General features: G+C 35.8%; 4 protein-coding genes across 6 annotated transcripts; 2 read left to right on the top strand and 2 right to left on the bottom strand.

Moving 5' to 3' along the window:
• Nucleotides 1-668: 668 nt before the first annotated feature.
• LOC103834490 (UDP-glucuronate:xylan alpha-glucuronosyltransferase 2) lies at nucleotides 669-4,686 on the bottom strand. 3 transcript variants are annotated; one of them, XM_033277663.1, is made up of 4 exons: nucleotides 4,023-4,686; nucleotides 3,260-3,890; nucleotides 2,015-2,540; nucleotides 669-1,266 (listed from the first exon to the last, which is right to left on the bottom strand). In XM_033277663.1, the coding sequence occupies exons 1-4, from the start codon at nucleotides 4,236-4,238 to the stop codon at nucleotides 846-848; spliced, it is 1,794 nt and encodes a 597-aa protein (XP_033133554.1). In that variant the 5' UTR covers nucleotides 4,239-4,686; the 3' UTR covers nucleotides 669-845. The 3 variants fall into 3 exon arrangements, with proteins under 3 accessions (XP_033133554.1, XP_009108806.1, XP_009108807.1); XM_009110558.3 differs by having other exon boundaries at nucleotides 3,260-3,914; nucleotides 4,023-4,678; XM_009110559.3 differs by having other exon boundaries at nucleotides 3,260-3,914; nucleotides 4,018-4,282.
• Nucleotides 4,687-7,067: 2,381 nt separating this feature from the next.
• Nucleotides 7,068-8,044, top strand: LOC103834489 (non-specific lipid-transfer protein 11-like). The gene is made up of 2 exons (XM_009110557.3): nucleotides 7,068-7,491; nucleotides 7,699-8,044. The coding sequence occupies exons 1-2, from the start codon at nucleotides 7,142-7,144 to the stop codon at nucleotides 7,706-7,708; spliced, it is 360 nt and encodes a 119-aa protein (XP_009108805.1). The 5' UTR covers nucleotides 7,068-7,141; the 3' UTR covers nucleotides 7,709-8,044.
• A 1,228-nt stretch (nucleotides 8,045-9,272) lies between these two features.
• On the top strand, nucleotides 9,273-11,706 carry LOC103834488. The gene is made up of 7 exons (XM_033277661.1): nucleotides 9,273-9,588; nucleotides 9,672-9,760; nucleotides 9,834-9,972; nucleotides 10,490-10,588; nucleotides 10,717-10,839; nucleotides 10,945-11,204; nucleotides 11,314-11,706. Exons 1-7 carry the CDS (start codon nucleotides 9,429-9,431, stop codon nucleotides 11,428-11,430), a joined length of 987 nt encoding a protein of 328 aa, XP_033133552.1. The 5' UTR covers nucleotides 9,273-9,428; the 3' UTR covers nucleotides 11,431-11,706.
• A 271-nt stretch (nucleotides 11,707-11,977) lies between these two features.
• Nucleotides 11,978-14,890, bottom strand: LOC103834487 (protein CYPRO4). The gene is made up of 2 exons (XM_009110556.3): nucleotides 12,997-14,890; nucleotides 11,978-12,502 (listed from the first exon to the last, which is right to left on the bottom strand). Exons 1-2 carry the CDS (start codon nucleotides 14,620-14,622, stop codon nucleotides 12,221-12,223), a joined length of 1,908 nt encoding a protein of 635 aa, XP_009108804.1. The 5' UTR covers nucleotides 14,623-14,890; the 3' UTR covers nucleotides 11,978-12,220.
• Between the last annotated feature and the right edge of the window lie 2,746 nt (nucleotides 14,891-17,636).

Raw genomic sequence — 17,636 nt, 5'->3', positions numbered from 1 at the left:
TCAAAAAAGATAAAAAAAAGTTTCCCAAACCGTTATCGACTCTTATATATGTCATATTTGCTAAAATCGTTTTGAAGTAAACAACTAAGGGTCTGACTGGTTCAAACGCAGCGGTTGCGGTTGCGAGAGTTTGCGGATGCGGGTGGCTGCGGTATCTTGGGATTTTAAGAGATTTGTACGACTGGTTCTGCGGTTAGAAATTGGTGCGTTTGCAGGATACTTATGACTGGTTAACTATCAATTGTATAAGCGATTAAATAATAAATTAACAATATTTATATTTTATATAATTATAAAAATATCAAAAATTATTATATTATAATAAATATAAAAATTACATTTAGAAAATTATAGTTTTAAATTTTTAAAAATTATAGAAAATATTTTTATTTTAAAAATTTATAATATTAATTTAATAGATATATTTTAGTATTTTTATAATTCCAATTGAAAATTTTTATTGATTATTTTTATTTTTGTATTTATATTGTTTTAAAGAAAAAAAATATTCTCCCGCAACTGCAAATGCTAGTTGGAACCAGTTTTTGAATTTTTGAGGTTTAGAGCGGTTTGAGTGATTGTTGCAAATCGCCAACAACTGCTACCAACTGCAAAAGTTGCGTGTGCGGGTGGTAGCGGAGAAACCAATCGTACCCTAAATACACATAAACCATAAAAATAGTACAACCACACGAGCTGTGAAACAAAGATAAAAGCTTATTTCAGAATAATTGTAATCGAGATGGCATGAGAAGATCACCCACACGCAAAAATAAAGGAAGAGATAAGAATAGGGTCTCAGTCTCACAGTCTCAATTACATCTATATACACAGACGACAAAAACTTACCCTATCAAATAAGAACGGCGTCGTCTTGGATCAGTAACATTGATCCTCCAATGGAAGTCAGTTGAACCTCTACGCCTCGATCTCCTCCTCTCCCAGTTAAGTTCTGTCCTCCTCTTCTTGGTCAGCCTACAAAACCTTTGCAAATCTTCGTCCATAGCATCGTGCACTTTCCACCATCTAGCGTGAGCCGCGTCGTTAGCGTACACATGCTGCTCCACGTCGAAGTTGCAGTCGTAGTCTCTATAGCAAAGCCATGGTTTCCATCCCAAGTAGTGGACCGCATAGAGCTGAGGCGGCTCAGCAGCGAAGAGGCTGTTCTTGATGTTTCTTTCGTTGGTTGTGTTCGACCAGAAGTTCTTTAGAAAGTTTACTCGGCGAGGTAATCGGTGCCACCACACGAATATCTCGTTTAGATACCTGAAAGTACATATGTACATTAGCATTACTGTTGTTATGGTTTAATGTATTGTTAGTAGTAGGCCTGGGGAAACTTGACGAGAACTGAAAACCAATACAGAATAGAACAGAAAAACCAAAACCAAACCGATGTTCATATATATACAAATGATTCCGATCTCTAGATTTGAAAAACATGAACCGAAATGAGAACCGAACACGGCTAAATTAACAGAAAAATATGAATTACAAGAAAAGTTTTTTTATCTGAAATACTTAATTAAGATTATCGGACTACCCAATTTCGATCTAACAATCCAAATTACCCAAAATTTAACCTAAAACTCTATTATATGACTTTTATCCGAATTATCCAAATTACTTGAAAAATCTGAACCCAATTAACACTAAATTGGACCTGGACTTTTTCGGATATTAGCCGACCAAACCGAACCAATTTTTTTAAAATACTTGAATGGTTCCAAAATCTCCAAAACCAAAAACTAAACCGGAATCAAAATCAAAATGAAAACTGAATGCTCATGCCCATGCCTATGCCTGATTAATTAGTAGTGTTGTACACTTAACCATAACATTGAATTGATGTGAGTTAACCGGACCAGTTTGGTTGATGCTCTCATTGATGCTGTTAAGCACTATATTATTAATGAACTATACTAAATGACTGACATAAAAACATTTTTTTGGTCAAGACACATAAAAACATTAAACTACTCAATGTATTGTTAAGAAAATGCAAAGTGCGTACCCTTGATCTCCGCCGTTGTATGAAACGATGTCGTTTCGTAGACTCATGATCGTACTAAACGTACAATTAGAAGGCTCAATGACCATTACACCGGAGTTAAATATCCAGACATCATTCCCGGTGGCCGACATCTGAGGGAAATGGAAGAGAAGGTCAAGGTTAAGCAGGACGATGATGTCAGCATCAATGAAGACCACTTTGTCGTAATCCGTCAACTGCCACAGTCGAAACTTGCTGTAATTGTACTCATTGTATGAATCTTTTTCGGCAAGTGGGTTTCTGATTCGTAGGATTCGACGGAGCTTCCATCCTGCGGCTGCGAGAGCTCGGAGTTTGGTAATGGAGATGGAGTCGTCGTGGAGAAGGATAAGATCGCGTTTTGTGTTTGTCTTAAGGAGGCTTTGAGCCAAAGTTATGGCGCCACAGACGTAAGATTCGGAAGAGTGGAGGACGGTTGCGTAGGCCTCACGTTTTGGTCGTCTTGTCTCTGCTTTTATCTTTGTTAGATCATACACTTTGTCTATACCTGTTTTTTTGTATTTGTAATCCAAGAAAATTACATTATACGCTTTGTTTAATAAGATTAACTTTATAGATTAAAAAGCTTATATTAATCTAATTGATATAATACTGAATTAATAAAAATAAGCTATTTTATCAGATGTATAGTAAATTTTTGTTATCTTTTATACAGTTAAACATATTATTGAATTTTGACTAAACTGCACACATGACATAAACTTAAAACATATTAATCATGCCATTTTAGAATCTCTTTTAGGAAGCAAGGTAGCTTGAAAAACAATCAATATATGGTGGTTAGCAAAAAGACACACCTAAATCACAACCACTAAGGCACTAACATACCTAATTAACACACAAAAATCAACTAAGCAAAGTATCCAAACATGTCGATTTGTTTTATTTGCCACGACATAGTTAGTACGTACCTTTCACATCAATTTCACGTAATCAAGTTTTTTTAAGTTGCAATGTCTCATTTGAGACCTTTCTTTCTCAGGTTCAGTTCGAATAATCATCTGTTTGGCTAGTTCAACTTTTAATCAAATTAAAAACAAAAGTTAAAAGTAATTTGCTAATACTAAAAAAGATTGGTTTCATCTTAAGTGAATTTTATTATGGGAATTAGGTTTTGTTTTGTGTGGTTTGTATACTTTAGTTCCTTTACTTAAATTAGAATTATTGAACAAAAAAAAAATGTGATTGTTATGCAAGTAATATTACCTTGTGGTGCCCACAAAGGAAGAGCAAGATTGCAAGATCCGATGGGCAAACTAACCTTCTGCTGTAACCTAACCACCTCTGGCCGATACAACCACCAATTTCCCTCCCTCTTCTCCATATCATCACACCGGAAAATCTCAATCATCGGTTGACATTTGCTCCAAAACAACACTTTGCTCTTCCATGTCCAATCCGTCTTCCCTTTCTTGGCCACCAAGTTAGCCGCGACAAGGTTCACTTGCAACCTTAAAACCTCTCTTCTCCACCCTTCTTCAGGGTACTTACAAGGCAGCTTCACTACTATCAAATCAAACTTCTCTAATCTTTCCAAATCAGGCATTGGTATCTCAGGACATGTGGGAACCTCGTGATCTTCCTCTTCGTCTATCCATTCAGGGAACAAGTCATGCCATGTGAAAAGCTTAGACACACGGTCAAAATGTATGTGATTAGTTTCTCCATAACGTTTCCATTGGGTAAGATCGGCTTCTTCCATGTTTACCATCCCTATCTTTGTTTTCCCTAACCCTCTTGTTAGAATCTCCTCCATGAAGCTTGGTGCCTCAAGCTTAGTCTGGTTACTAGCGATTTGTGAACCTATCTTGTTTATTTGGTTCTCTACAATGAGTTCCTGCATTTTCACTCCTCTCGTTACCTATAACTCCAAAGATTTGATAATAGCAATAGTAAAGAAACATATTAGACCGAGTTAGGTATAGAGTTTACCCGTTCATCAAAATAAAACAAACACACCTCACCTTACCTTGGGAGTGCAATGACGAAAGGAGCATCCAACAAAGGAAGCTGCGCTACGGAAGTAGACTGACGAAGAAGGGCTAAGAGAAAATGCAGTGTAGAGAAGAAAAGAGAGAGCGAACAAGATTAAGTTGAAGCGTATCAATGTGGATTTGGATGGAGCTATCTTCATTACCATCATCATCGTCCTCCCGTTTCTCAATAAAAAACACTCCTCTCTCATCTTTTATACTAATCAGATGTCCAAGGGGATATTTGTGTATATAGGATGGTAATTTTCTATATATATACGGTCCGCGTAAGGTAGTTAGGGAAGTAGTGTTAAAAAGTAGTTAGGGGAGATAAAAATAATAGAAATAAACATGATTAGTAAACTACATACGTAGAGGACCAGAGGTTGAGTTTTAAAGTAAGATAATATAATATACCAAAAACATCTAGAAGGGTTTCATTGGACGTGTCAAATTAAGGATTTTCTTTACTTAAAAACAAGCCTGATGGATTTATTGGAATATGAACAAAGATGTCGCCAACGATTATGGGTGGTTGGGCTACGAATAATGAAATGACTGTGCAAAAATGTACGCCTTACGTTACGTATTTGTTCTCAGTTGCACATATGGGACCAGTATATTATAATTAAAAACAACCCTCTTCTGTATCGTCTCATGTGCAATGGGAAATGGGTTGTTAATCATGACTTGTGAGTCAAGCCATAAGCTTAGGTGAAAATTATTTATAGTTAGTAAATACTCAACATTCGTCATTCATTCATAAAATTCTTTTGTTTTTTCTTCACTTTGTCTATTCATTCATAAAATTCTTGTAAATATGAGAAAAATGTTGAATGAGTTCTGTTACGATACTACGTTCGAGAGCGGGTAAACTGTCTGATAGAGACAATCCAACAATCTTTTTATAAGATCTAAATTTCCACAACTTGATGATCTTAAAAAGAAAACAATGGTGACATATGTGTACAACGACAAAAAAAACCAGTTTCAATTATTTTTTGTCGGTAAACTGTCTACCAACTACAACTTTGAGAATTATTAGTACAAAATATCATAATAATTCGATGCAAGGATTCCGTGGGTGAAAAATTTCAGGAGATGCTTAATGTAACAATATAATTCACTTATTAAACGTAACCATCCCAGACATAGGTAGGCCTACCTTACTATGTGTAATATTTTGAAATATAATCAAGAAACTATCTATAGGAAATTATGTTCATATGCCATCGAAAAAAACAAATTAATTTAATTTACTAATAATTTGATTTGGAATGTAAAATGGACGACGTCAACATCCAGAATCGACGTGGTCTAAAGGCCTAAAGCGTAGAGTTAAATATACTTGAACCCAAAAGCAAGTGACAAGTATGCATGGACATTCCATATGTGATTATATTCGTATAATATATAATTAGTGTAAGAAATGATATTATATCATCATTTTTAAGCTGAGATGTCAATGGGATTTAGCGATCAAAAAAGAAAGAAAGAAGAAAGAAAATTGAGATGGTAGCTTTTTATCGTATGTCAACCAAATTAATCAAGAATTAGACTAAAGTCACTAAATTGAAAGAAAGACACAGTGGGACAATCCATATTTTGAGTTGTTGAAATATCAACCGACTTCCAAGGACTTGTTTTCTTCTCTTTTAAGTTGAAAGTGACCCAATGTAACTTCGTCCAGCAAGGACGAGAAAATTCAGTATAGAATACACACAAGAGGGGATAATCTTTTATGGCCGCCAGTAAGGACCGCATCTGCGCAAGCTCACCAGAAAGCACAAGAGATTGGAAGTTTTTGCAAACACAAGCGAGTGTCTGGTCGTAGCTTGTTGGGATGCGAGCTATGCAGTTCAAAACAAGATCTTCTGGTAGTGACAACAAAGAAATACAAGCGAGGGTCGGGTCGTAGCTTGCCGGGACGCGAGATAAGCAGTTCAAAACAACATCTTTTGGTAGTGACGACAAAGAAACACAAGCCAGGGGGAGCGATGGTAAATTTGAACGCAGCGCTGAACTCTTAGGGTTTTGGAGACGATGGCTTTAGCATACTAGCAAGGATGAACGAACCTTTATATATTAGGCTAGATTATTGCTTTGGCCCATGTAAAATACAAACCTACGATCAGAAAAGCGAAATTAAAACAATGAGTAATCCCTTATGTATTGTTTGAAAAATATTACAACATTTGAATTAAAATGATTCTTACAATATTTATAAAAATAGGTTATTGCATCTAAACATATATTATATTTTTTATCAAACTAATTATAGATGTGATAACAATTTATGTATCTTCTAACTTTTTCTTATTTTATACTATTAAAATAAATTAAATAATAACATTAAGCATATAATAACATTTATATTTTTTATATATGTTGCATTTCGAATTTTTAAAACGACAATAAATTAATATAACTGTTAAAAGTACCACATTTAAAAAAATTGTGATAATGATAACCTTTTCTATAACAAAATATAAATGATCATAAAACCGTATGCATAAGAATTCATTTAATAGATAATAAAATTAAAATGTATCTATTTAAATGTCTTTTACATTAAAATATATATCATATAAAAATATAAAAGTAGATAAATATTCAATTTCGAAATTTTCATTAAACAAGTATTTAAAAATTAATATTTTAATTTCAAAATTTGCATTGAATTGTAAAATCTCAAGAAAAGCTGTTTTATTAAATAAAAATGCACATTGTGTCTCTCATCTCTATAGTTTATAATATATTAATAACAATTTGAAGGAACACACATTTACATAGTTCCTAATCTTGATTTTTTTCATTCGCTGCATATGTAAAGCAATCTTACGTAACATACCTCGTTCTTTTTGGAATTATAAAATTTGCTTGTAATTTTGAATTTTTGGCAGAATATAAACGGAAGACAGTCCTCCCGTAAAGCAAATCTTGTATTTTCAACTTCCACACCGCACTCTAAACACATGACTTAACAAAAAGCTTATATCACTTAAAATACATGTAGAGATTTCTTCAAACTTCTCCCTATAAAAATAGTCGATCAAATTATACAACATATAAGAGAAACACAAAGCAAACATAATTTTCCATCCATAAGTGGGAAATGGGGAACATTACTAAAAACCAGACCATGTTACTGCTTGTTGTTACACTTTTAATGGTGATTGCGTACCATGAGGGAGAAGCCATACAATGTTCACAGATAACCATGTACTTAGCACCATGTTTGTCTTATGTAAAAGGTGGAGGAAACCCGCCTCCACCGTGTTGCGCCGGGCTTAATAATCTAAAATCTTCTGCACCGGGTAGACCTGATAAACAAGCAGCTTGTCAATGCTTGAAGAATGTAGCTAATGCCATTTCCGGATTCAACGATGACAATGCCAAACAACTCCCTGCCAAATGTGGCGTTAGTGTGGGGGTCCCTTTCTCTAAGAGCGTGGACTGTAACAGGTATATAATAGATTGCAATAGCATCCATATATCACATTAGAAAGAAAAAAACCTGAAATCTTTTAGTTCGTACAAAAACAATGTGAAGGAATGATTTTTCTAAATATGATAGATGGATGCTGTTGCACGTTAAGTATTATATATAATACACAAGCCTCGTTCAATAAATAATCCTCTAATTGGCCTTCTTTATTTGTTTTTGAACAGCATAAACTGAAAAGAAGGAGTACCAAAGGCCATGCAGCTATAATATAAAGTGGACATCCTGAAAGCGCAAAAAGCATTATAACAAAACTAATTGGATACTTTATACATGTAATCATATAGCTCTTGTCAAAATAAACTGTGGAATTCCTGCATCTACACAATCTTTTCTAGTACTCAGTCTCATAGAAGGGAGCTTTAAAAGTAATCTTATTAAAAAGAAAACAGTGCATAGAGAGAAATAATAGAAGTTTAGTAAATGACCATAGTTATAAATTGAGTTGCTCTAATAATCCAAAATATTGTTCTTGAAAATATCAGAAAGAAGTGCAATTCTTTTTTCTTAGTATTGAATGAGGCCCAAATCCTTTCCTTAGCTTTCCAGGGTAAGTTTATACCCAAGTTCTTAGCCTTGTCACAAGTATTCATCTCACCACATTCCACATTCACTAACTGCTAAGTGCTAAGCAACCAGAAGAGCCGGTGACTAATATTTTCACTTTTTTCAGCAAACTAATGTCTGTTGGCTTGCTTATCAGATTCAACCATATCTTTGAGTTTAAATGTTTTAATTTTAAAATTAGGATTAATTCGCCAAGTTAATTATCTTTGATTAGTACCATTAATAAAAAGATAGTATGGTAGTAGGTACTTTATTTTATACCATGTGAACAATAGTAAGACGCTTCTCTATTCTTTCTAACACACAGCCTTCACGACAGTGTTATCCATCCCCATCTCCAGTAACTAAACTGGGGGTGGGCGTTCGGGTACCCATTCAGATTCGCATCGGGTATTTCGGATTTTCGGATATTTCAGTATAAAAATGTAGAACCCGTTCAGGTATTTCTATACTTCGGATTGGGTTCATGTATTTTTAGTTCGGATTCAGTTATTTCGGATCGGGTTCGGATATTTAGATTTTGGAAAAAAAACTTAAAATTTTCATTTCTCAAGAGTTTCTTGTATTTAAAAATATAACTTTGAGTTAACTATTTTTTATTTTTAATAAATTGAATGGTTAATAGATTTGGACATAATATTTTAAAACTAAAATGACATTAATTTATTTTTTATTTTTTTGGATGTAACTTTTTGTTAATTTTTGAAATAAAAAACTTGACATGCATTTTAGGTGAATAGCAAATCATTTTTTCCGTAATTATATGTATATCATATGAATTTAAAGTATGTGTAGTATCAATATAAATATTTTATATAAAATAAGAGATGTAAACTAGAAATATAAGGTTAATTATACATATGTTCGGTTATCTTCGGATATCCATTCGGGTTTGGGTATTATCCGTTCGGGTTCGGGTATCCAATCTCTCCTTATTCAATACCCGTTTGGGTATTTTGCTACTTTAGTTCGGATTTCGGTTCAGGTTCGAATGCCACTAAAATACTCACCCCTAAACTAAACAGCAAAAGTAGGGGGGGGGCAAAACTGTCTTTTGCTAATATATTTGGGTTAATTAGCGAACCCGCAATGTACTTAATTAAGCAAGTTTTGCATTAATTACACATCCCCCACATTTAATAGCTTGTCGGTATAATAAAAGCTTACTCGTCTTGCTCTCTCTCGACAGACACCGATTGCCTTTTTCCACCGTAAGGACATCGAATCTAGCTTCCTCCGATCAAAAAGCAAACGTCTTTCTCAAGATCTTGAATTACCCACTACACAGAGAGAAGGCGGGAGGAGTATGGAGGTATGAGGGCGGTGGGAGATGGCGAGGGGAGGAGGAGAATACAACGGAGGAGGCGGAGCTCTTCTCTCCTACAAAAGAATCACTCTACTCGTTTGCCTTATCAACATCCTCATCGCTCTCTTTGTTCTTCGCTTTCTCTACGCTTCTTCTCTCCACATCTTTCCCAATCACGACAATGGTGCGTTCAAAAAAAAAAGAACACTCTTTTACCTTTGTTTGACGATAAGTTTCTATCTAAAGCTTCTGTCTTTTTTAATGAAGGTGTTAAGTACACAGCAGATGAGATTAGGAGAATGGAGGAATCGGTTCGGATTCGAAGATCTAAGGAACCTGTTGAGCTTGTTAGATTGGTTAGTGGCTTTTAATGAACTCCTATTTTTGGAAAGATATGCATTGGTTCTCATGATGTAGAAAACCATATAGGTGAAGAAGATGAAACATGATGTGGCCATTGCAGAATCAAGTGTTGAGTTGTCTCCCAATGTAAAAGGCAAACTAATTGATGAGATCTTGGAGCTTTTGAGAAGGGTAGAGGAGAAGTCTAATGTTACCCTGCTCAGAGGTTCTTTTGTTTTGCTTCTAAGATATATATGTCTTTTGTTAATGTATAGTATAAAGTCGTGACATTTATTTTGAAACTGCCACAAACTTAACTTTTCTGATTAGTTATCAGTTAACGGTGTGTCTTCTTCTTCCCTCGTTGGAATGTGATGGTGTTTCTGTTGAGTAGATTTTGTCTTATTACCTAACAATGTGCAAGATGTGGTCTATGTCAAGAGCTCAATTTAGTAAAGATATCAAAATACTATTCATGTAGGAGTGGATTATAGCTCAAGATATCAATACTTTATTTGCTTGATCTGTTTCAAAAGCTTATTCACTTCCACTTTACTCATTAAAAGCGACTGTGTGGAAGGGATAAGCTATCAAAACAGATCAAGCATTTAAAGCATCTTTTTCCCTTGTGGTGTTAATAATGCACGGTGGACTTGTTAGGTGTTATAGGCTGCAATAGTTTTCCTTTGGAACATTCCTCATTCAATGTATTGACCCTTAATACACCTTCATTTGGGGCACAGAAGCTGTAGAAACGTGGCGCATTGAGAAGCTGAAGGAAGCTAAAGAGCTAATTCAAGAACAAAATGGAGTAAACTCCACCGTGATACTGGAGGAAGCAGGTATTACTCATTAAGAGCCAGTTTTAAGTTACCATGACCACAGATTCACTTTATGAAACTATCTGGATACTGGATCATTGTCTAATGTAATTAGATGGGAACTGTCTTGTCCTGTAACTATCATATAGGGATGCTTGTAAGAGCTTTGGAGTTGGAGTGGGATGTGCTGTCGGAAGAGATTGGTTTTTGGTTACCTGCTGAGGTTAACAATGAAGTGCACGATGATAAACCTGAAGGAGAGGAAGAGCCTGGTACTATTTCTCAGAAATTTGTGATGGGATCATAACCAAGAAACTAAATGCATTTTGGTGAATTAAAAACTCACGAGGTTATGCATTTTCATTTTCAATTTGCAGAGGAGATATTAGCAGGAAGACCAGTGCCGGCTGTATGTAACGCAGAGCTTCACACAGATTATGGTGGAGCTGCAGTGAGATGGGGACTTACACACCATAAAGAGAGTGCAGCTGATTGTTGCCAAGCTTGCTTAGACCAGGCAAAGCGCGCAAAACCTGGAGAAATGAGATGCAACATTTGGGTTTATTGCCCATCTGAGTTTGGATGCTATTCTCCAGATATTTATCAGCATAAACACCAGGAATGTTGGCTTAAATACGTAAGAAGTTGCCTCCTTCACTTACCCCTTTACCCAATTTTTCAGCTCGTCCAAGTTGGAGTTGGATAATGAAAATTGTCTCATTCAATAATGTCAATGTGAATTGCAGGCAGAGCAGCCAAAAGAGAATTTTAAAGACAGATATTCAGAGTCATACAGAAATAACCACCCAAAAGCGCCAACCATCGTTCCATGGGTTTCAGGTGTTGTAACTCCTTCAGCATAAACACATGTGGACAGGAGGACTGTTTGATGGGACAATAGGGGAGAGATAGTTTTGGTTATTTCAGTTGTGTTACCACCATTATTTCAGATTCTTGAAACTTGAAGTACCGGACCAAGATGCTGACATCTTTGGCCAGTTGTATACGAGAATATAATGTTTTTTTTTTTTTTTGGTTTCTTGTTTTGTTTGTTTGTCTTTGAAATACATGGATGGGGCTTTACCACAACACATGATCGAAGTCTAATATGGGATCAGGAATATGTTTTTTGTCCAGCCTTGTTTGATTGTCCAGTGGCTACCCTCATAGTGATGTAAACTGTACTTGACTGGATTTATTTCTGATTATTTCTCGTCTTGAAAAATTGATGCATTTGTATGCCATGGTGGAGCTACCAAATCAGCTGTAGCAAGCCACTCAAGAAGCAGATGAAACGAAATCATTCTCTGAACATGCTCGTGAAGAGCTTCGAAATTCTCAAGAAGCAGAGCAAGAAAAAGCTGGAGCAAGTACAATGGAGAGGAAAATATTTGCAGCTCAGAAAGAAACTGAAGCTGAGAGATTGGCATTAGCCGCCATCAAGGCCTTGCAAGAAATCGAATCTGCTTTGAAGGAAATATGACAAACTTAAAACTTAAAAGTCACACACAAAAGTAGTTTAGCAACATCCCTAGATGTCTTTTCCCGAAATCTAACACCGTACTAAGAGCCAGAACATTGGAATTTCACATGGTTACAAACAGACTAGGATCCGAATTATATAAACTAATAATGGTCAATCCCTTGCTTGCCTCATCGCTTGCTGGATATGCTGAAAGAGCTGACTTTCATGGGAGTTGCAATGACCAGAGGCGCTTCAGGTGAGCCAGAGACAGCAAAGTTGTCGTTCATGAAGCGGCTGTCCACAATAGATTCATTCCGAAGGACTATCTTGTAGCAGTAGCATTTCTTCAGCCCTTCCTGGTCATGGTAGCATTCATGAGATCCATTCTTCACTTGTTGAAAGTTCCATATCACACTGAATTTGCCAACCGTTGCCACCACATGACGCTCTTGTTTCCCATCCTCCGTGACCTATATATATCGAAATTTACCAACCAAAGATAAACTTAACATGGATTAAAAACGAAACACCAGACAACTGAGGAACACTATAACCTGTAATATGAAAACTATGGGACAAACTGAAGAAAGACAAGGCAAGTTCTATTCTACAGGCAAATGTCCTTCTTTTTATTTTGTAACAGACAGGTAAATGTTATTGTTATGGGAAACTATACTTCAACTAAGAAATAAACTTCCTCAACAGTCAACTTAGACAGAAACACCTGCATATAGTCACAAATTCAGCTACGGCAAAGGCAGCAAAGAGAAGCTTTCCAGCAAAAAGAGACCTACTCTTTCAAGTTAAAAGAGGCAAAAATCACATAGACACCTCTGGTTCTAGATGTGCAAGTAAAGACTTGTACTTTACTATTAACTAAACAAGCAAATATTGATGCGTTTATCTAGAGCAATAATGTCACTTAGGGAGCACGAATCTAAACATAAACTAGAGTTTTGCTTACCCATGAAAACTGAGCATTGCGGAACTTATTGTTAGATCCAGCTAAATGGGCGTCAAGAGGTCTCAGCTTCAGCAACCTTGGTGCAGCAATCTTATTCCCCATGCGACCCTCAAACCCAGTCTTTGTCTTACCAGCCTTGTCAGTGAAAAGGGTACAGATAACAATCAAATACGTATCAGTCGTACCAACTATCCACTTCCCATCGTAAGTAGCGTCCACATGAGTCACAGGCGCACCAAGTCCAGGGAAAGCCGTCTTCGCCTGCCTCATAGTGTTGCTCGAGTAGAGTCTAATCTTCCCATCAAGAGAGCCAACAACAATCGAGCCATCACCGGTAGTCGCAAAGCACTGGAAGTTAGTCCCTCTAGAAAACTGATGCCCCTGAGCCCAACTCAACACCGGAGCATTCGCGGTAGCGAGATCCTGAACCATCCCATACCTGTCACGCATATCCCACCTGCAAAGCCTGTTGTTATCCAAACCAAGAAAGGTCGACGCAGACGGGTCCAGCTGAGCACCTTTACCATCGTTAGTAATGTCACTCATAGAGATATCAACTCCATCTTTCTCAAACTTCCACTCAGAGATAACCTTCCCTGTCTCAATATCAAGCTGATGGATCCCTCGGTTCTGACTCATGGGACTCATTAACAACATATTAGTCTCAGCTCTCATGAGAAGAGCCTTCCTCGGGGCAGAGTGAGCCCCACCGTAACCATCCTCAAAGTTAACACAAACACCTTTCCCTTGAATCCCTTGCCTCATGTTCTTGAACACCTGAATACCAGAACCACCCACTAAAAAACTATTATCCAACGCACCTAGAGCTAAGCTATGTATCCCCTCGCTCGTAGCTTCCTCAAAAGCCTCCGTGAGATCTTGCGTATCTCTCACCGGAGTAGCGGACTGTGGACTATTAAGCAGTAGATCATCAGCGTCTTCCCACATGGAATCATCAGCAGCTTCAGGATTAGCCCACCCGATGAAATCTTTACCAAAGATCTTAGCTTTACTCGCCTCGTTGAACTCAACTCCGTGATTGTTCTCAAACAAGCAGTTGTTGTAGCTCCTCACAAAGGCGTTGAAGTCTTCGACGGTGCCGAATCTCAACGCCCAGACTCCTTTAGCGACGAAATCGACACGGCGTTGGTCTTTATACGCCTTCAACTGCATCTCGTCGGAGACCTTTTCACGGATCTTGCTCCTCCCGACTTTGAGAACCCACCACTCCTTCTCCGAGTCTCGATTCCTATCGTCGTCGTCGTCGTCTTGATCCTCGTCGTGTTGTGAGGTCTTGACGAAGGAGTAAGAGGTGAGCTTCTCGGCAGTGACCCATTTGGCTTTGGGGGTGTTTCCGTTGATGTAGCGGAAGAGCTTAGTCGAGGTTTGAGCTTGCTGTTGGGTTGAGGGGTATTTGAGCTTTAAAGCTCGGAGCTTTGATTCGACGTCGTCTAGAGATGATGAAGGAGGGAGACGAGAGGAGGATGGGGCAAACGAATCGTCGTCCCTGGAGTCGACGAACTCGTCTTCTTCTTCTTGTTGTTCTCTTCGTTCTTCGTACTCTTCGTATTCCTCTTCGTCTGATTCACAGATCTCTAGATCTTCGTGACTGTGAGCTGCTCCCATCTCGAGAAGTGGTAAGAGATAGAGAGAGAGAGAGGTGGAGAACGACAATGAGATTCAAGTGAAGGGTGGAGAAGAGAGCGCAAGTTCGAAATTTGAAAATTAGGGTTCTTTAAAGCAGAGGTGTGTGTTCCCTTTACATACTCAGATTGGAGATAACCGGTTACAGCCAGTAAATAAAGTTGAGTAGCGAATCGGCTGTTTCATTAGTTACCGGGGATAGCCTGTTCAAATATATCATTTAGGCACAGTCTGTAACTAATAAATGATCTTATAAATATTTTTTATAAACGATTTGGCTCATTTTGTAATAAATATTGTTAAGAACCCGAAAGCTTCCCTTTACTGACTAAAGCTATGAGTATAAATATCGACCAGATCGAGAAGTATAGTCTATTCGTGTTGTTATATACAAATGGAGATTCTAAATACTCTTTTCCATTTGATTAAACTTCTCACTTAATCTTGTCATCTAGATAGATATCCATATGAAGCTATTCGTGTTGTTTCATCTGATGGATATGGTCTTCCCTTACCAAAGTATATAGTCTATTGTGAGTTTTGTAAGTTCCTTTAAGATGTAATCGCTAATTCCCTCTTGTGGCTTTCCAGGCGAGGGAAAACTGTTTTCTTGCAGCATGGTGTTTTAGATTTCTTCAATGGGGGTCATGAGTTTGACAGTCTATCTCTTTGATGACTTATTTTTTTACCTCTCTATCTCATCTGTTCCTTTTATCTTCAGATGAGTATCAAATGGAGTTGTTGGATCTCTTGCTTTTGTTGCTTATGATCAAGGTCAGCGCCAAACCAATATTTATTTTTCAAGTCTCTTTTTGATAACTACTTCTTTTGTTCCTAAAAGTAGGATGTTTTACAGAATTTTGATGTTCCAATATATAAGATGTTTTCATTTTTCAAGGTAACTTTTACTTTATTAAAAACTGTGTACTCAATCATATTTTAATAGTCTATTTTGTAACTGGTTGAGTACAATTAATTTATAGTTTTAATGATATTTTCTAGACAAAAATTAGTTTTCTTAATATGTGTGTTTCTACTTAAACATCCTATTTTCAGGAACAGAGGGAGTATATAGTAAAGATTAAAAATTATCTTCTTCTTTTTCTATTACTTTAACATGGACGATTAAAGTAAGTTTCGTTGTTACTCACGAAATCAAAACTTCAGAATTGAGACTTTACCAGCCTAATGTGGAAGAGGTAGTACACGAGGAGTAACCTTATACGTTATGCATTCTCTCTCACAGCCTAGGGGGGCCTGCCGTTGTGATGTATGTAATCACCTGTAGAATCAAAGAGAAACCACACAGACTCTCTAGACTGATCCAGCTTTCTCTTGCCAGGTTTCACAAAGACTCCAACCTGTGTTTTACGTTAATAGAGCTTTCCACATCCCACTAGATTCTCCCGGATGCTTCTCAACAAGTCAGCTCGAGATTTCCACAACTATCCTGCTGTTGGTGGATTGGTCCAAACATCCATGAGTTATTTAGTTGGTGGAGATAACTCGAAAGTCGAACTGGCTTGGAGTCCTGGGTTTGCCTAACTATAACATGAACGATATGCTGGCTGTATTCTTCCGTGTGGCTCTGCATCTTGCTCAAATGAATGTAGTATAAGTTTAAAATGTTTGATTATGGTAGCGTTGATTGGTTGGCCCATAGAAATTTTGGAGACAAACGACTGTTGTTAGTTTATTTCACTATGTATCTCTACAGACTCAGAGGTTTGTATTGACAAGCTTTTTCATGAGAAGAACAATATGCATTTACAAACATTTTCCTTATTGTTTTCTCTTTTTTTTTAACAACTCCTATTGTTTTCATATTGTTAGAAACATTGAATATGTTCCTGCAATTCTTCTGTGATTTATTCTTCATCAGTCTACATTCCCCTGACAACAAAAACACCCGACCGTATACATATAAAGATATTGGTTTAATGTGTGCATTCGTGTGTTTTTGACTACCGACATATATTATATGTGGAGAATTTTACAGGGAGAAAATTCAAATTTATTGTAATAGATTGCATGAGAAATCTATAGCATAAAATTTTATAGGAAAAATAGAACAAACCTACAAACACAATATCTAATCTATTAATTTAGGGTTCGATTTTTTATCTACCATTAACAAGTCATAGTAAAACCATTTAAAAAATTAGTTAATATGATATCTATGCTATTAAAAGAAAAGTCATAACTTATTTAATGTGTGATATTTTAAATGGACCATTCCTAGAAAGTTGCTTACATTATTTATTTTTTGTATTTTCATAACAATATCCTAACAAGATATTTAATTCTCTTTTCATTTCATCAAAATGTTATTAGATAAGGATAATTTCAAAAATATATTTATTCCATCAATATATAATTATAGTTGCATATAACCATTTATAATATACTTAATAATAATAACATTTAATTATTCTAGAGTTAATACCTGCATATGATCTAATTAGTAATAATAATAATTAATATTTAGTATGCAAATAAAATCATGTTAGAATTACACCATGCAAATAATAAAATCGAATCAAAAATCATGTTATTATTATTATTTATGTTATACATTATACATGTATCAATATTTATTAAGATATTGTGTTAACAAAAATGTACTGATAAATATATAATATTTTAAAATACATTTCTATGGATTCAACCATATACTGGTTTTAATTTGGACCACTCCTTAAAATTTTATTAAATTTTACATGAAGTAATTATAATATTATATTATTTATCTTTATAATTGAATACAAATGATTTTTTTAAAGAAATTTCTAAACAAAATCTTTTAAAAACATTTTCAGAATTATTGTAAATTGTATATACAAAAGTAATTAATTTTAAATTATTTATCATAAACGATAATTAGAAATTAAAGTTTACTTTAGTTTTGATTTATATATGAAAATTTAAAATTATATAGAGTATTATAATTATATAATAACATTTAGTTTATATAATATTTAAAAATATGTTATTAG

Source organism: Brassica rapa, chromosome A08, assembly GCF_000309985.2.
Source record: "Brassica rapa cultivar Chiifu-401-42 chromosome A08, CAAS_Brap_v3.01, whole genome shotgun sequence".
NCBI lineage: Eukaryota > Viridiplantae > Streptophyta > Magnoliopsida > Brassicales > Brassicaceae > Brassica > Brassica rapa.
This window is presented reverse-complemented; position numbering and strand designations above follow the sequence as displayed.